This window comes from Anas acuta, chromosome 1 (genome assembly GCF_963932015.1).
Source record: "Anas acuta chromosome 1, bAnaAcu1.1, whole genome shotgun sequence".
Lineage (NCBI taxonomy): Eukaryota > Metazoa > Chordata > Aves > Anseriformes > Anatidae > Anas > Anas acuta.
This window is the reverse complement of record NC_088979.1, coordinates 151921134-151941027: the sequence shown is the minus strand read 5'-3', so window position 1 is coordinate 151941027 and position 19894 is coordinate 151921134. Positions and strand designations below refer to the sequence as shown.

Genomic DNA, 19894 nt, shown 5'->3' with positions numbered 1-19894 from the left:
ATGACGACGACTTAATTCCTTATTACTCTTGTCACACTCCAATAAAACATCACCCTTTTTGTTTGTTTTTTCATTTTTTCATTTTTTTTCTCTTTTTTTTCTTTTTTTTTTTTTTTTTTCTAAATCCAGCATGAGAAATACAGTACCTGCTATGGCAAAAATACACATAAAATGCAACATTTCAGCTTATTTGTACATTAGTAGAGTTTAAACATTTTATTGTTGGTTGTTTTTTTTTTTTTTTCTTTTTCTTTTTAAGTGAACCAGTGATTTTAAGTACCACTATACTAAAAGTAAAATAAAAATATAGAAAAGGAGGAGAAGGGGGGGGGGGCAGCCAGCCATACGAGAGCACCTTGTAAAGTGCTGAGTTTCTGTGTCCATGGAAAACCCTCGGGAAAGGAAATTCAAAGAGCTGAGAGCGTACGGGATGGAAATTAAGACGAACCCTGGCTATATGCAAGACACTGCGGCATCTCCTCTAAGTCCTCCCCGTTTGTCCTGTGTCTGTTTGCTTTACTGCACATGCTGGAGAAGGAGGGGAGAAACCAGAGCTCCGGTGAGAGTTTAGTTAAAAGGAAGCTATTTCAAGTATAAGAAAAAAAAAATAAATCAAAAAAAAAAACCAAACACTTATAGGTAACTTGCGAAGAGCATCAATATACACAGCCACTAGTTTTATTATTACAATGTCTGCTTCTGGGGGACAGTGTTTCAGGCAAGAGGACTTGAGCTGTACCTTCCTGTTACCTAGTTATGTGCAAAGTAGAAAAGCTGCCTTTTCTAATCCAGCCAGTTTGGACATCACCGAGTTTCTTGTTCTGCAACCTCCTCCCTTCGTTTTTTGTCTTTTTTTTTGAAGAAGAAGAGAGGAAGTGGCACTGCTTTACTACGAAGATTAGATGAAATTAACCTATTTCTCCATTCCTCTTCCAGACACAAACCTTCTCCCATTGCCCGCTGGCAACGAGGAGAAGCTCGCCAGACGTCTGATGCCCACCGTGAGCCAGTTTCCTGAACAGGTAGAAGGCATTTACCTTTGTAAACATAATCCCTTATGTTTGTGGAACTCAGAGCAGCATTTCGCATCTCCAGCCAAGTGGCGGAGATCAGGATAGACCAGAGTGCTCCCCCGTCACTGCTTCTCCTCCTCCCCTTCCCTCCCTCCAGGACGTTTACATTTGGTTACTTTCATTAATATATATTTTTTTAAAATTTTTGGTTCTTTGGGGGAAAATACCTAACATTTCTTCCAGAGTAAACATTACAGAGTTGCCATCAGCAGCCGTGCTGCCGTTTGTTCGGTTTTCTGAACGATAAAGAAGCAGCTTCGCGCCTCAGATGCTCCGCGCGTGCCCCGCAGGCCGCGACAGAAACGCAAGGGCCGCGTGTGTAAACCCCACGGGCATCGCTCCGGCTGCCTTCTCTGCAGGACCGCTGTGTGTTTCGTCCCAAGTACGAGCAGAGATGGAGCAGGTGGCATCTGGCAACAGGGATGTTCCTGAGGCCACAGGGAGCAGCGCAGGACAAAGGACCGGGAAGCGTCGGGGAGGTTTCGGACACGGAAACCCTTGATGTCTCCAAGGCCCAACGCCCAAAGGCATGAGGGCTCAAATGCACAGCCCTGAGATGCACATCCAGAAAGAAGAAAGGGCAACCACGGGGCTGGAGAGGGGAGGAAGCAGCAGAGGCTCCCCAACAGCCGCTGGGTTCGGTCCCTTCCTCACCACGCTCCCGGAGAGGCTGCGGGAGGCTGGAAGGCGCGCGGGCAGCAGCGACCATCGCTCCCTATTCCTACATCTTGCTGGCAGCTGATGGCTTCTGCCGTGGAGCAAAAAGAGATGCTGTACTTGAAGTGTCAGTGAGAAGTTAGCTGAGGGAAGGACACGGGAAGCTGCTGTGCCCTTCGCTGCTGGAGCAGCACGGCTCTCCGTCCTGCAGCCCCAGGCCACCGCCTCCCCTTCGTGGCGGCAGGAGGAGATGCGCCCGGTGGAGGATGGCAAATTGCAAAAACTCTGTTTGAAGGCAGGGAGAAGCACACGAACGGATTCCAACGTGGAGATCTGGTGAAAGAAGCAGCAAGCTCGAAGTACTTCAAGTTCAAAAGTTTCTCCAGAAGTATGACCAGAGACGTGTGACCTGGAGCAAAACTGGTGTAACGACACGAGGAAGAGCGGGAGGAGGAAACTGGCACAAAGACAGGAGGAGCGTGAGTAACAATCTCCATCAGCTTCTGTCACATAGGGTCTGAGTGTCTAATGGCTTCATCACAGAAAATGTCGTGGGTTCTCTCCCTCCACACAAGCAAACAATGTAAAAAGAACGGAGCTACCTTGCTGTAAGAACTCTTAATACTTCTATCATGCTTTTAGTCTTTAAAGCACTTTACAAACATGTACTACTTGATCCTCACAAAACCCCTGTGAGGTAGGTAGGTATTATTAACACCCCTGTTTTCCAAATGAAAAAACAAAGGCAAAGAAGTTCAATGACTTGCCCAAGGCCAAAGAGGGAAGAATAAGGGCCAATGTTCAAAGTCAGGAGTTCCAGGCTTCTGGTCCTGTGCTCAAAACCACTATTCCAAGCATCTTTTTAGAAAGGAGACAACAGATGGAAATGAAAACCTATAAAGTTTAGAAGAAGATGTTAAGATTTAAATGGTTACGTCAGAAGGGGAAATGTACCACGAGGTATTTTTGCGAGTTGAAACTTCAGATTTTTTTTTTCACTTTTTTTTAAACTTTTTGTTGTTGTTGAAGGCAATCTGACAGAGTGGAACCCTGATAAGATCACATCTGCAAGGCAGGCGCAGATGCGAGAGCGATCATCAAGTCTCTTACTTATTACAGTACTGTGAACGTCAACACAAATAAAACTGCTGCATGAAAACACTGAATACAGGCAGGATAACCTCTCGGTTTATGGTATTACGTCTAAGATAATGCCAAGGATAATGCAGGTACCATGGTACGCCATGGACGAAGGAAAAAGTCAAGTCAACAAAGGGTCCCTAGGAAGATGATGAAGAGGGCAGCGAGATCTACGCTTTTCTGAGGAGATCGCTCCTGGAAGCTCAGCGAGCTTCAAGGAACGCACGAAATTCACACAATGGCTGCGTTTTGGAGATGTGAGGAAGTGAATCCTTTTTTGCCCGTTATGCTACCAACCACTCAATGGATAAAAAGATGATCTTTCTGTTCAACAGAGCCTTGTCTACACATCAGTCTACGTTCCCCAAAATTGCACGCGCTGCCGATGTTGAAAAACGCAACCCTCGCGGTCGTGCCTGGATCAGCACCACCAGGACCACCTCCACCGTCCTGTCCATAGCTGTGCCAGGAACAGCAGCAACGAGGATTTTAGGGAAAAGAGGGTGTAGACGGAAGGCCCGGCTGCGTCCCAATTCTCCTGGGAGAGTGCAAGACTGTTGTAATGGAAAGCGAGTAGTAAATCCAAAGAAGCCAGTGCCTATGGCACCGTGTTTTCCTGAGCTTGACCGGGGCCAGAACGCAGGAGGCGGCGGCGGATCGCTCCCCAGGGAGAGCTGGTGTCCCAGTCACCCTCCTGGCCCTGGGTTAACACTGCATGGCTACAATTCACCATCCTGCAGCAGCTTTGGAGCCCATTTGCTTTTGTAGTCGACCTTTGTTTCCCCAAATCTCTGCCCAGGGGCCGAATTCTGAACCAAGAGAAGTTCTTGGGAACTCCTGTCTATTTCCAAGTTATCACTTCACCACCCCCCAAATGGTAACGGATCTACCATGGACACAGAAACTCCTGAACAGTTTAGCAAAGCTATCTTCGTCCCCTACGCCCCCTTTGCAGAATGCATAGTTTACAATTCACTTACAAAATAAAGAAGCAATGCTGACCACATATGGGACCTTTTTTTTTTTTTTTTTTTGAAAAAAGAACAAACAACCTCTTCTTAAGTTCAGTATCAAAATTCACATTTGCATAATAATACATTTCAAGGCCATTAGAGAGGAATGAGAGCGAAGCAAAGAAAACTGCAGAGTCTCTCCTCTCTTTGTCTTCCTGAATAGAGCTGAGGGATCCCACTGGAGTTGCTTTTCAGGGTGGGAATTGCGAGGGGCTACAGCAACAGCTCTTGATCTCGTACACCTCGGTTTGGGTGGGACGAAGAGGTGAATTATTAGAAAAAAAAAACAAATGGAAGGAGACACTGCAGATTCCCATGTTTAGCTACAAACAGCTTCGAAGAAACAAAAAATTACTTCAGATTTCTTTTTTTTTCCTTTTAAACACTTCTACCTCACCATTTCAAAAACTCTTTTTTCTTCTTGTGTAATACCCTGTTCATTTAAATGGCAACATTAAGTGTGCTGGAAGTTGAAGGGTTGAAAAAAATAAATTCTCCTGTTTCTCTTATCAGGACACGGACAGAGGGTAAAAGTGTGCCTGCACCCACTATTTAACAGAAGCTACAAAACGTTATCTTGTCTACATGTATAAATTTGTCTCAAACATCACTGTGTTTCAATTCTCCAGTGCTTACAAAAAAAATAAAGCCACACGCACTCACACTCATGCACACCAACGTAAAGAGAAGCCACGTAGTACATGGACAAACTCAACCTGCAACGGCAGCCTAGCCTAAAACTACCAACAGCTTCTGTGCATCACACCGCCTCCCTCCTCGCCCCCCACCCCGATCTCTACCACAGATGAATACGTATTGTGCAGTGTAGAGACCAGCCCAAGGATGCTGCTTGCCAAAAAAAAAAAAGGGACCAGTGGGCTGGAATCTCAACGTCTGACCTCTTGAAAGAATAAATTGACCATTGTCTCCCCTCCAGCCCAAGCGGTCTCCTCAATTAGTCACTATACTCACAAAGGCACATTCATAAATACCACATTTAACTTACTGCTTGTAAAAACACAGAAGGAGGAAAACATTAAGCGCTTATACCCCGACCCGTCCCTACTGACCCAGCAAGAAGTATCACAATAACGTATCACTTGGTGAGACCTTACGCTACCTTTAGAAGGTACATATTAAAGAAGTCTTCCAACACCTCTTTTTAATTTTTTTTTTTTGCATAAATGAATGCTTTTTTTTTTTTGTTTTTGGCTTACATATTTTGGAATACAGCACACTCACTATAAAGCTCTGTTGTAAGGCTACCCCCCTAAAGTAAGGCTGTTCTACCTTGGCTTGCATTTTTCACTTCATTTTGCTTCTTTCTCCACGCATCCCCAGAACAAAACAAAAAAACCCACACTTGACGCCTTCTATAGAAAGGGTGAGCCGCATCTGGCAGGGAGAGGGAGGGGAAAGCAAGCACGTAATATCATAACCATGTCATAAAATAGCTATCCTAGCAAGCTGTGCAACCTGCTCTGACTGAAGCTTCCACTTTGTCTCAGTTTAAGAAAACAAACAAACAAAAACAGATTAAAAACTTGAAGAAATGAGTTCTGTGAACGCGACAACGCACGCTGACACCCAAGGTGAGGCTTTGTGCTCAAGGAAATGTTTCTCGCCACGCACCGCCTCCTCGTACTGCGCACCCAGGCAAACTTCTCCCATCTCTTCCCTTCCCCTCTGTCCACCACAGTCAAGAGTGTTTGCTGCAAAAATACTTCATGCTGGCTGGCACAACGCGTTTGTCCCTCTCCAACCCTTCCCCGGAGTGCTCTGTGTTCAGGTACGGAAGGGCTGTCGGAGTCAAGTCACAAAAACCCTCTCGAGTTACCAGGAGCCCTAACGCTGCTGAATGTCGCCAGTCCCGACTGCCACACGCACACACGGGGTGGAAATGGCTCTTTGCAGAGGGCACTTGATTCGTGAGGAGCTTGCTCACGTAGCGCAGGATCCTGGGGGATTTTCGGAGAGAAACTTTCCTGCATAGCTCAATGAAAACGCGCATGCCAACCGTGGAAGCGGAGGGATGTCGGCTGCTGCGTGCCATGGGTGAAGCTGGGCCTGACGAGTTTTAACAGCAGGCTCCACACCCTCAGGAGCTTTTTTTTGTATCGCAGATGAAACCTTAACTCACTTTTCACAGAAGGATTAGAAGCTCTAGTCACTGCAGCACAAGGTTTAAAGTTCCACGCACACCACGAAACGGAGAGCTCTATTTTAACAGGACCCTGACTCAGTTTTCACAGCAGTGCAGACAGACGGACCCTGGGCTCCTACTGGAGACAAAGCTCTGCTTGGAGAGTTACTACGGGATGGACCTGGCTGTTTCCTATCACCTACCACGGGGGAACTTTGGTAAAATTCATCAACACTGGTATTTACAGGGACAGGACACTCGGGGCAAACATCGTGAGGGACACTAACTAGCAGGACTGCTAAAGATCTCCAGTTAGGCTCCTGCTGTCTAGGCCAACCAACAGCTCCACTCCAGCATCGTTCAGGGCTTGCATTTTAGGTTGGGATGTGAATTCAGCACAGCAGGGAAGCTTTAGACGTTTTCCCCCATTACTGCTAACACCCTTCTGCCGCACTGAGGAGCCTCGTAAGGGAGGTGAAGGAAAAGGAAGAGGATTTGGACTTCAGACATCTGCGTTTTGATCACAGCAGGAATGACTGATATGATCTAACAGCATCAGGCAATAAGGTTTGTGACACTGCAAAACTGTAGCAGATAAACGGTACAAAACTGAAATGGTATTTTGTGCAAAAAAATCAATTTAGTCACAGCAACAGATTCTGCATATGTTGTTTCAGATTCAGGACCAAAGTTGCATTTCAACAGCTTTTGTTTGTTTTTTTTTCTGAATTCATTTCAACTGAGCTTTCTCGGGATTACTTTCCTGCCCACAAATACACGCACACACTTACAGATAAGAAAGCTGCTCCTGGGGGGAACCAGGGGGTTCCTGGAGAACCTCTCCTCTTCAGAGAGAAGAAAAATCACCTTCTACTCCATCGGGACCCATACCCTGAGATGCTAACCATCTGCCACAAAACCAGCACTTCAATCCACTTGAGCAACCTGGATGGTAAGGTCACAGGAGCTACAGTGAAGGCGAGATATACAACACTGATCCCTTTGCTGCTTTGGAAATGTAACAGGTCCTCAGCTGCTACCTGGACCCCGGTCCAGCTAAGGTTTACTTGCACAAAGAGCCCTTCCTTGAGCAGCACACGCTGGTTTCAGGTCAGTGGGACTCATTTACACGAGGATCACTCCCTGTTTCCCAGACTAGACTTGACCGAAATTGGGTATCTCAGAAAACACCTACAGTACTCCTCCTAAAGTCAAAAGGAAAAGCATACGCATGAACAAATTCAGAAGCCTTAAAGGTAAACATAATTAAAGAACGAAGCGACAAAACAACCCCCCTACAGTACTACTTGGGTGCACTATCAAGACAAACAGTGGAAGATGTGGCAGCATTTTTAGGAAGGGAAAGATGAGGGAAAAAGTTCAAAAGACTACATGTTTAGAAGTTAATGGTAGGTTAAAAAAAAAAAAAAAAAGAGACAACTTAATATAAAGGTTCCGTTGTTATTTCATCTTTGAGGTGGTTATCCCAGCCAGTTTGTTGAAAACATCTTGTTTATATTGCAAAGGAAAAACACTCTTGGTTTAAGATTCTTGCTCACTACGCACACCACTTAACCTGAAGCAAAATAAAAAACTTGTAAGAAAACCCTGACAGCCTGCGATTGGGAAAAAACAGCAACAACAACAAAAAAAAACACTCTCAAGACTGCTGGCCAAGTGTCCAGGGAAGTACAAAAACACTGGAAAAAGCTGGCAGGTCTTCCGACGTGCATACTAAACCTGCTTTCCAAAGTAAGTGTCCGAGGTCTCAACACAGGTTGCTGAGCTGCACCCGTTCCTCTTTACGTGTATGTTTTTTGCTTGCTAGGCTTTGTTATCATGGCTAAAATGAAATTGTCAAACGGAGTGAGGAAACGTCAAGCCTGTTAAAAAAGCCCCAGCTTGATGCACGCTGCAGGCTGGGGGGTGAGCCAGGAGACCGGTGCCAAATGGGTCCTTGTTTAAAAGACTGCTAAGATGGAGCACTGAAGGATTCAAAACAAAACAAGCAGGAAATCTGAAACCACCTGCAAAGTATATCTAAACGGTGTAATCTTGAGAACCAATACCAGGAACAGAATGATAGTGTTCTCTGTAGCTTCAGAAAATTAAAAAAATACGAAGTCTGGTTAGCAGGGTGCTCAGAAATCCTTGGCCGAGGTTAGGGATGCCAGGACTGAGCACTGTTAGCTACACGTAATTCGGAGAGGAACAGAACTGTCACCTGTAGCTGGAAAGCATTAAGATTAACGTGGCTTTGCTGTAACAATTCAGGAAAACTATCACTGGGGAGATGGTCACCATCATTCGCAGGCCTGTGCCTTTAGGGCACGGAGGAGCAGAGTGCTGCATGGCAGTGGGTTTGGACCCAGCAGGTGACCGAGGCTTCAGGCTGCAACCCCTCAGCAGTCCCAATTCACTTCCAAGTGACTGCCAAGCTCCTGAGCTCTTTTTGACAAAATCCTACATTTCTGCTTTTTTAGGACACCGCCGGTTTGATGAAAACACAGCCTCTGGCTTAAAAAAAAAAAAAAGAAGCTCATTTGCTCTCCTTAAAAATCACAAAATAAAACTAAAAATAATCTTCAACTCCCAAATGAACGCCCCTCTACTGGCCTGCCATACATTTATTATTTTTTTCCTCCAGATTAGTTGATGCGTTGGAATCGACACAGACGTCTACACTCATATGCACACAGAGCACGACACGAAACCACTGGGCAACTGATACGGAGAGGACAGAAATTTGGCATCTGACTTCTTTTTTTAAACAGTAATCCTAACTACTGTTACGTAACTCGGCGCACGACCTGCTTACGCAGCATGCTTTTTTTTTTTTCTTCTTTTTTTTTTTTTTTCTTTAAAAGCGGGTACATTTCCATTAAGCAACTCTACGCTGCCTCGCCTTCCCTCCCTTTCCCCTACCGTAGGGCATGCGGGTGCGTGGAAAAAGGCACTAGCGCGGTTTTTGTGGTTCCAGCCTGGCCACATCAGGCGGAGCGAGAGCCCCCGAGCCTCGGGGCTGGGGGCCAGAAGGCAGCCGGCCCAGCACCGGGCTCTCAGGATCAAGACCAAACGCCCTGACAGCCAGCAGCAACAGGGGGAAGGAAGGCAGGAGGTTTAACAGCTTTTCCCCTCCTGGAAAACTAACCAGAAAGATCGGGGCAGGGGGGCGGGCTGGGGGTGAAGAAAAGCAAGCAGCAAATCTCCAAGTGGGCAATAAAACTGAGCGAAGAGCTGAAAACGGGGAATCGATTTCTACGGGATGTTTCACTGGAGTTTTCCCGCATCGCCTGCCTTTGCTGTACAGGCAGGCTCCAACTACTTCATTCTTGGGTTTTCTGTCAGCACTGGTTTTCTTTAGCACTACTCACAAGTGGTTTAAAGAAGCACCATCGTGTTATTTCCTGCTGCCGCCCCTGACCGAGGACTCTTTCGGCTACACTACACTGCATCTTCTGCTCGGCTTACAGTTTCGCTTTGAAAAAGGTGCTTGGAAGAATAGTTTAGTTTCAATCGAAAGGGAACAAAGCGATAAGATTTCCATTCACGCACTTCTCTTCTCCATGCAACTGCGTGTGTCCGCGTGAGCGACACGGCCCTGCGAACGGGAACCCTCCTTCTCCCCCACCGTCAGACCACAACGGCTTGCTGTTGCTAATCTTGAGAAGTTTTGACGTTATTTCAACTCAGACAGTCTCTCAAATCCTTGATCCCCCGCTTGACAGTAACATTTGGAGATATTTTTTTTTACTTTTTTTTTTTTTTACTTTTTCTTTTTATTAATTTTTTTTTAGCATTTTTATTTTAAAGTAAAAACTTTCAAACATTTTGAAGATTCAGGAACTTGTAAAAGTTTATCAACAAGAAACAGCCATCTATCTAGGATAAGGTTAAATAAACCATCTTCAAAAAACTGGCTTCCTACCCTAGAATTCCTGAGAATGCTTGCAAATTTAAAGCAGGAAAATAAAATGTTAAAATAAAAACAAAAACACTGTTAAATGCTCCCAGAGTTAGTCTTCATCTAAAATATATATATGCACTTTTTGGTCTTTTTTTTTTTTGTACGTTTTAATTTTTTTTTCCCTTTAAGCTTAGAATGGAAGAACAATTTAGCTTTTTTTTTTTTCTTTTTTTTTCTTTTTTTTTTTTAAATATTTCAAATCCCTCATTACGTCTTGTAAACAAGAGGGGCTCTAGCACCCGGCTTTCACCGTAGTTATCGCGAGGAACTCAACTAACCCAAAGTGCAGGAAAAGGGACCTTAGGGCAGGCCGGGAGAGAGAAGTGAGGGTGGAGCACAGCGATGAGCCAGCACGGAGAGCAAACCGCGGGCGAGGACGGGCACTTGCTCGCCTCGGGCCCACGGCGCTTCGCTAGGAAGTGCTGCTGGCACTGGGCTGCTCGACACCTGCTCTGGGCTTCAAGCGGAGGCTATCGGAAGCGAAGCTTTGCGGATGCGTGCAGGCGAGGGGCAGCGAGCTAGCGGGAGCTGGAAGAGAAGGTTTTTGCTGCTTTGTGCACGCTGGGATGAAGGAGGAGACGTGATAGGAAAGTATATCCAAACGGGGCCGGAGTATGCTGCACGCTCCAGTTGACTAAGCGAATACGAACCTACTCATACTTTTTTTTTTTGTCACGTAACACTTTGCACACGAATCTACAGGCATGTGTGAATGCAGCATTTCCCTCAGTCAGCCTTCCTCGTGACATTGGGTTTACACAGAGAGGGCGAATTCAAAAAAAAGCCACGGAACTCCCTAGGCCTTCCCCCCGCCCCAGCACAGGCACACGCACGCACACACACACCCCTACCTCACCCCCATCTGCCTTCGCTTCTCCCCACCCAGCTGAAGAGTTAAATGTATTAGACACTGTTGTATCCTTCAATGAAACGCTGAAGAAAGAGGCTCCCCTATCCTCTCCCCCCCCGGACAGGCAATGAAAACGGAGAACTGCTCCCGCTGAGGGTTGGAATGGACAGGTATCTGCTGGTACTCAACGTCGGCACTTCGTTACACAGTATGACAGCTAGACAACGCCGCGCGGGACTGCTAGCGCTTACGGAAAAAGTACCGGCATCTCTCTTCCCTTTTTTCCCAGTCCCCCCTCCTAAAGACTTCTGGCTTCGTGTAAAGGGATGCTCCTTCAAGGCTGCTGCAACTCGCCTCCCAACAAGCAGTCTTGGAAGTTTTGTTCCCGGCGCACACATGCACGCACACACTGGCTATCACTGTGGATTACATAGGTTACCCCTATCCTGCCCAGAGTACTACTTACACTGATGCTAACACAAAAAAAAAAAACCCAAACCTTTCCTTAAATACAGAAATTAAAAAGCAACAGTACAGAAAAAGTAAAAACAAAAAAAACACAAAAAGGTGCAATACTTTAAAAAAAAAAAGTCTTTGCTAGTTATATACCTCCCTAAGCAAAACCACGTACACAGGAAAAAACACAACACAGAGAAACAAAAGGAAACGTTTGAAGTACACACTGGTTTAAGAACATTCGTAAGTAAACGTTTCTGTCAGTGATGGTCTGGCGTTGTAATACACCAAGGCCTGGCACAGGTAACGCTCACCGTGAAGACGCAGAAAGGAGTTAGCTGCATGTGCTTTCAGGAGATGAGGCAGGCCGGCCAGCGATTTGCTGACACGATTTCGTTTTTGTCAGTGTTAATACAAGCAGTGAATCAGTTAAAAGGCTAATTTGGTTGGGCTGGACTTTCAGGGTTTTGATGGATTCTTTGCGAATGAATGTGGGTGCTTGTCTATGCATTCAGGGGAGAAAAACAAACGCTCGTCTTTTTTTTTTTCAAGGTACTGAAGCTTGCAAGAGACTGAATAAGAACATTCGTCTTTGTCACACAAAAAATGGCAATGACTTCTTTCCTCCCCTCTTCTGAAGAAAAAAAAATGGCTTGCATTATATAACAAACATTCTAGGGTTCACTCAGTACAAAAACCCCACATGCAGACATAAATAAATAAATACACTGCTACTCAAAAGACAACATTGGCTCCCCTCTCACCAAATCCTTTGGATATGGCAGTGTTCCGCTCTACCACAGGGTTAGAACAAGGGCTAGGAAGCGACTACCCACTCAGTATGATCTGCAAACTTTTGATAGCACCCTGCTAAAATGAATTTAAAAAAACCTACTGACAAATTTTAATCCAGCCCAACTGGATTCTGCTTCAGCCACAGGGACTCCACCGTGCTTGTCTTGTTTTCTGAAGCAAGACACGCAGATGGCCAGCCAGCCCGTAGACCATCAGCAATGCAGCGTTTCAAGATTATATATATAGAGAAAAAATGCACACACACGAACATGTGCACACGCACTCACACAGAAACAAGCACACGTGGGCAGTTACATGTGCCAGAACACACTGGTACTTATCAACCAGCCAATCACAAAGTGTTGGTTTTTTTGTTTTGTTTTCTGTTTTGTTTTTTTTTGTTGATTTTTTTCATTTTTTTTATTTTTTAATTATTATTTTGTTTTTTTGTTTTTAAAGTGAGGCTCCGTCAAGTCTTCCCCTCCCTCCCCACCCCGTTTTTTCTTTTGAATCCCACCCCTGCCCCAACCCAACATGGTAGACCTAAGGACGGAAACACACCCAGTGCAAACAAAGTTAAAAAGCTATTTTTTCAGTATATATGTTTCTTAGCAACAACTTCCGTATAACATGAAAAAGTGAAAAACTAGAAACTAATTTTTTTAATTTTTTGTGTTTAGATTTAAATGGTATGTGTACTTGCTTCACATTGTCTTTCTAAGTTGGCGTTCATGATTCAAGTATTTCAAGAGTGATATGTTCTCTTTTTGGATTCATATTCCAAACGAAAAAACTGAAGTTATATAAGGGAGGCAACTATGTGCTCAGACAGTCTGTCAATGACCCACCTTTTTTTCTCTCTCCGTTTTCTTTTTTCCTTTTATAAATGTATTTATTGCAAGTTGAAAAAAACGAAAAGGTCAAGTTAGTGCTGCTGCTGTTCCAAAAAAGGTCACGAGGTCAGAGTTGAAAGTTCTAAGTTCAGATTGAATCCGACCCTCCTCCCAGAAGGTCTCCAGGTAGTAAGGGAGCAGGGCTGCCCATTCTGTGTGGATCCTCTACGCTCGGGACCCCCCACAAGCTTGAAGAATAGTTTGGGGGCCCCCACAATGAAGCGCCAGTGAGATCGCCCCCACTGCTGCCGCCGCCGCCACCACTGCTCCACTGCCCAAGCCCTGTTGACCCACCAAAGAGATTCAAAGCAGGTCCAACTGGATCTGTCTGGTTCTGTCCCGTCTCCAGGGATTGCCAGCCTGCCGTGGGTGCACTTGGGGTTGCTGCAGGTGTAGGGGGCTGAGCTTGTGCCAGAAAGCGACTAACCTCTTCGTCTGTGGCAAACTCAGCCAGGATGGTAGTGTTTCCCAACACACACCTAGAAAGACAGGTGGGAGAAAAAAAATAATTAGACAAAGCTGGAAGTTCAAGGTAGGGATTCAGAAGGCACGGAAAGAACGCTATTAGGTGACAAAACCAAAGCAGAAAGCAGCTCGCCACAATGGAAAGAGCACAGAAAATGTCAGCCATTTGATAAGGGGCAAAAATCAAATTCTCTATTGTTAGGCCTGCAACAAAAGTGTTCTAAATTTAAGCTAAGGCCCTGAAGATAAATGCGAGGACAATGAAAGTACATACGCAGTGTAGCTGAAATGGGAAATGCACATATGCCACCTTTCAAATAGCATAGAGCAAGAAAAGGCTGAAAAGCCCAGGAAGTTCAAGATAAGATTAGCCTCGCTTACACGATTTCAGTGAATTTTAGTGCTTATTACCACCACCCCCCAAAAATAGTCTCAAGACCTCTCACATTTTCCGAACTTAACAGAGCCACAGTCAATTCCAAAAGGCTTAGGTAACAGGAAACGTAAGACCTGCAGCCTTTCACAAAAGCTATTTCAGGTTTATCTCAAAACTTTAGCAGGTTCCCGCACATTTGGGTTACATATGGAAGAATGATTTTCATCTGAAGTCATTCACAAGGCTTCATAAAATAGCCCAAAGCGTACAGTAATTCGCATACTGGTCACAATTCCACCCTATTTGCACCTTCCTGGTTCTGTATTTACAGGTTTGTGCCAACAATTAAAACGACATAAATAGAAGGCAGCTTTGTTTCTCATCTTCTACTCATGAATGAAAGATCCCCTTCAAAGAAGCGCTCTTGGAATGAGTTTCCAAAGCACAACAGTGGAGAGACATTTGGTGTTCATGACTAATGTGGTAACAAAGAAAGGCCACGGGGATTTGCTCACATGTGCAGTGCAGTCTGGGCCTTGGCCGCCTCCTGTTTGGTGTTGTATCGGATGAGGGCGGTGCCCTGGGTCAGGTTCAGATGGAATGTCAGCAGTGGGCCGTGCTGCATGCAGATCGTCCTCAAGGTTGACCCATCGATCTGAGGAAGAACAGCCAGGGTAAAAGGGACATTTGTAACTATTTCATCAAATGTACTTTAAACTCAGCAGTCACAAGTAGTTTAAAGATAACTGATCTCACGGGAGAGCAGGTGGAAGTAACAAATTACGCAAAAGTGAGAGGATTTAATTTTCAAACAGCATTTCTGTATGCCTCAAGTTCTCACAATTACAGTGACTTCAAGCTCTCACAATTACTTTGCTTCATGCGACAATCTGACACGTTTTCCAGCGATTACATGCAAGTTGTGTTTCTCACCATCTCCAGCCATTAGGACTTGGACCAAAGAAGCAGAATTTGTTAAGCCTCCAGCACTCTGATTGCAGTAGAATTTACACCAACCAGTTTTGCAAAATTTGAAATCTCACCTCTGTAACAAGGGTCTTTTTTACTATTCTTTTGGTGCATTTTTTGTCTTTGTGGTTATTAAACATGAAGTCACAGAAACAGACAGTGGTCTTTCTGCCAAACCCAGCAATGTTCATTCCTCCTGAACTAATGTTTTCACAGCAGTTGTTGCCTGCATTCCTTCCTGCAGCATAACAGCTTCTTACCTCCAGTAACTGCTGTTCTCCAAGGTGCTCTATACAGACAGATTCCATTCCTGGTATGCCACAGCAACATGCACACACAAATGGGATCCGTATGTGCAGATACTTAAGGAAGTGTTATTACATTCTTCCTCTCCCCCCTCCCTCTTTTCAGGAAAAGAAAGTTTTATGTGGGTATAAATGTGGGCAAGATTAAAAAAGAAACTGAAGGTACTGTCTCTGAAATCACCTTAATCTTTACACTTCCTCCTCTCCAGTGTACTTGACCAACAACAAAAAGAAGATTTGTTATGAACAACTATAACCTACCTTCTCCTTTTTTATTAATTCAATGCCTTCAGAAATATTTTTCTTCCATTAAACCATTACTAAAAGCAGTAAACTACCCTGCACAGGGCGGGGACTTAGACTTGTGCCTCTTCGTCACACCACTGCTGTTTCCTAAGGAAAACAGACTTTCCTATGAAAGGAGCGTAGCTTGCCAGTTGGGGTGATCTGAAGGAGACTCTCTTTCCTTTCACATTGATGTCATCTTAAACTGCACTAGAAGCGTGGTAAATTACCCTGCTGAACAGGGAACTCTCTGTCTAGACCTCAGGGCGCTGCTGATAATCACACAAGCTTTTCCTAAGCCTTGAATAGAGAGACTAATTGGGATCGCTGAAACCAGGATCTCCACAAAATTCATTTCGAAGGGAAGAGTTCTGAGAATACTTTTGCAGGAATAACCTAACGAGACTGCTTTTGGCAGGAGTGCTGGAAACATTCTGTGGTTTTACTATGGAAACACCAAAGCGAAAACTGGCAGTTACACCAGCATTCTTACAACACCCCAAAGAAACAGTCTCTTTAGCTGCTATAAACCATTCCACATTATGGTCATGCAACTTATCCTCACTTCTAAGAAAAACATCTTTCTGTTCCAATAATTTCTTGAAACTCTAGGTAAGGAAAGGCTAAGACAGTCATGTAGCAAATGCTGAACATCTTCAAGTTAAACAAAGAGACTGTAATTGAAAAATTCATCAGACTACTTCTTATGTATGCTGACAGATTTGATTTTTTTAGATCTTATTCACAGAGAAACAGCTGAAGAATCCACAAATCGGTGTCTTCGCAAAGCAAGCAAGTTCCCAAAGACAGTAACAGAAAATACCTGTGGAGTGAGATTGTGAAGAACCAGCCAGTAACTAGGACGAACTGAGCTACCATCACTCCAAGTAGATGCTGCAAACAGAAGAGAGAGGAATCAAAAAAGACTGGATACAACAAAAACCCTTTTTTCTTTACAGTCAGGTCTTGTGGTCTCAGACAAACTCAAGATTATCAGCCCTGCTAACATATGAAGCCTAATCTTTAGTCCTGGAAAGAAAAACCACATCTTTCCTCACATTTCACATAATGATTTACTTTTTACTGGAGTTTATCTTCTAGGAGTTTCCCATTCACAGACAGCTCTTAACCAATGCCTTCAAGGCTTGAAAGGCCCCATGCAATAGGAATTCCCTCCTTGCAGCTCTGAGACTACCTCCAACTCATCCCCTGCAGCGGGACCTGGGATTCTCCCCCCACCATCCCAATCACTGACATGAAATTTCCATTTCAAGAAGGAACTTTTTTTTTTTTTTCCTTTTACCAGGCAGCTGCAACTTTCTTTCCTCCAAACCATTAGTGCTGTAAAACGTACACTCCTCAGGTCTGATCAATGGTGCTATCAGATGATTCTTCTCACCAGAGGCAAGCCTTGAGTCCTGTGCCCCCCAGCCCCTGACCGATCGGGGTGCTGTGCTGTTCCATGGAGATGATGGTTTGGGGTTGGTCAGGCCAGGAGGCGGGCGGGGCAGCCCTGTAGTGTTCCTTGAGGAAATATGGTTTTTCCACATCTTGTTGGAGAGATGAGTGGGATTGTGTCCTATGGGATCTGGGGACCATGTTGATTTGTAATCACTGAATTTTGCTAGAAGATTAAAATAAAGGGCATGTATTAGAGAAACATAACATAAATGACCTTCAACTATACTATTACTGTAAACCCTCTGACTGCAATTTTAATCACAGATAAACACAAAGCACAGAATCATAAAAACAGTTAAAAACTGCCATAACAAAAAAAAGCCATGCCATGTAGTTAATCTTTGCTGATTTTACATACTCTAACAACAACAACAACAAAATCCTAAATTATTTGTGTTAATGTAACTAGCAACAGTATATTCAGTCGTTAACAACTACCAGCAATATTTATGTCTGTACTGTATTTCTTTTGAGAACATGAGCATTTCTTACAAGTTTGGGCACTACTGACTTATATTAAAACTGAACTTTCTTCACACCCTAAACCTGCAGAGACCTGAAATAACTACTTAGTGCTCCTGGTCTACTAAGCTAACCTTAACCTTAACCTGCTACCTCCTAAAGATGTCCTCTTATAAGATCAAAGCTTTCTCATGAAACACAGATTTCATTATAAAGTCAGAACAATGACAGCACGTGAAGGTCATTGTGCTGTGTGACAACTGGACTTTTAAACAATCCTGACATTTATACGAGAAAACATTACACAACACCTATTAGGAGATGACCACCAGTGAGTATCCCTAACACACTTCAATGAAGTCCAATGAAAAAAATTAAAAGACTCCCTAAGACATCATTAAGTTATGGATAGGTGGCAGCTCTTCCTAAACGCTTGTCCTTAACAAGGTAGAGTGTAAATTCTCCCATGCCTCCCAACACCAAGAGACATTTATCACCCAGTAAAAAGAAACAAATGAACGTCAAAATTGTTCAAGTAATTTCCTTTTTCCTTGCTCTGCAATCAGAAGCAGCAAGCACAGACAAAGCAATCTAGGAGTAACGGCACTTGTGCCAATTATCTTCATCAGAATTCATTTGTGTGGGTGCAAATACAGGCATTAAACTCTATTTACTAACAAAAGGTAGTAAATTACTGATTTGAAACAACGGATAAAAATCCAGATTTACAACATGACAGGATGTTACAAAATAATACGTTTGGGACTCAAGACCGTAACATTTACAGCGAGAAGTAAAAGCATGCTTCCTTCTACATTCAGATCACCACATTTCAGTGACAGTAACTGTCAGCAGTAAGCAGGTTTCAAGCTCTAACCTAGGAAAGTATACAGAAGCGCTTAAAAAACCCTGTTTCACTTGGCCAAGTTTGTTTTATAGATTCGTAAATTCCAAATCCCTGATTCCGATGACCCACTTTCCATCTGTTTAACACTGGTGTGTAGTTTAACAACTTGTGGAGATTTATGGATTTATGCCAGATAGTGGTCTGGTTTCTTCAATTCAGCTACAACTTCAGTAATGTTTTTTCCCTCCAATCTCTTGGGTTTCCTTATGTGCTAGACAACATTAAGCAGAAGTAAGGAGCTGATACATGCCATTCCATTTCCCAGGCTATGAAAGAGAAATTTTTTGTGTCATTGGAATGCTGCATACACAGATACTGCTTCAAACCAAAGTCATGCCACAAACTGGCACCAGGAACACTGTGTTTCTTGAGGGGCAAGTGTGATTTTCAGCTGGCTTTGTGGAGATGTCAAGTTAACATATGAACATAGCTGTTATCCCTTAAGATGGAAAAATCATACAGTCCCGGCCAGATGCAGCTCTCAGCCATGTTAACCACTGCTGGTATCTGCACTCAATTCTTCAGTTTTATGTAGTTATCAAAGACAAGGATGTCTCAAAAGAAAACTCCGGTATTTACAAGCACCTCAAAATCTCAATTACTTATCACAGAATCACAGAATCACAGAATTTTCTAGGTTGGAAGAGACCTCAAGATCATCGAGTCCAACCTCTGACCTAACACAAACAGTCCCCACTAAACCATATCCCAAGCTCTACATCTAAACGTCTTTTGAAGACTTCCAGGGATGGTGACTCCACCACCTCCCTGGGCAGCCCGTTCCAGTGCCTAACAACCCTTTCAGTAAAGAAATTCTTCCTAACATCCAACCTAAAACTCCCCTGGCGTAACTTTAGCCCATTCCCCCTCGTCCTGTCACCAGGCACATGGGAGAACAGGCCAACCCCCACCTCGCTACAGCCTCCTTTAATGTACTTATACAGAGCAATAAGGTCACCCCTGAGCCTCCTCTTCTCTAGGCTGAACAAGCCCAGCTCCTTCAGCCGCTCCTCATAGGACTTGCTCTCCAGGCCCCTCACCAGCTTCGTCGCCCTTCTTTGGACCCGCTCAAGCACCTCGATGTCCTTCTTGTGGCGAGGGGCCCAAAACTGAACACAGTACTCGAGGTGCGGCCTCACCAGAGCCGAGTACAGGGGGACGATCACCTCCCTAGCCCTGCTGGTCACACTGTTTCTGATACAAGCCAGGATGCCGTTGGCCTTCTTGGCCACCAGAGCACACTGCTGGCTCATATTCAGCCGACTGTCCACCATCACTCCCAGGTCCTTCTCTGCCTGGCAGCTCTCCAACCATTCCTCTCCCAGCCTGTAGTTCTGCTTGGGGTTATTGCGCCCCAGGTGCAGGACCCGGCACTTGGCCTTGTTAAACTTCATACAGTTGACCTCAGCCCATCGGTGCAGCCTATCCAGATCCTCCTGCAGAGCCTTCCTACCCTCGAGCAGATCGACACACGCACCTATCAGAATAATTTCCAGTTTCGATAATTTCCAGTTTCCTACTCAGAAGTGCGTGCAGAGACCCTTTTTTGCAAGAAAGCTTTGTAGGCCTTACCAAGAATCTGAGGCAGACATCTAAATTACTGTTTATAGGCCAACCATCAAAAGACCTCTGACTAAGACCTTTAGTCCTTTAAAAATGTTCTGTCTCCAGGTTTCA

At 44.5% G+C, this 19894-nt stretch overlaps 1 protein-coding gene across 21 annotated transcripts in view; it reads right to left on the bottom strand.

Moving 5' to 3' along the window:
• Positions 1 to 206: 206 nt before the first annotated feature.
• The window catches only part of TNRC6B (trinucleotide repeat containing adaptor 6B), a 141087-nt gene continuing 121399 nt past the window's right edge, over positions 207 to 19894 (bottom strand). For 15 of the 21 annotated variants that reach the window (XM_068666982.1, XM_068666891.1, XM_068666974.1 and 12 more), the window contains 4 exons: positions 16691 to 17011; positions 16211 to 16281; positions 14344 to 14483; positions 207 to 13466 (listed from right to left, as the gene is read on the bottom strand). In XM_068666982.1, the coding sequence (XP_068523083.1) occupies positions 13076 to 13466; positions 14344 to 14483; positions 16211 to 16281; positions 16691 to 17011 (923 nt within the window). In that variant the 3' untranslated portion in view covers positions 207 to 13075. The remainder of the gene's footprint in view (positions 13467 to 14343; positions 14484 to 16210; positions 16282 to 16690; positions 17012 to 19894) is intronic. The other 6 variants (XM_068667052.1, XM_068667060.1, XM_068666914.1 and 3 more) reach the window with 2 other exon arrangements.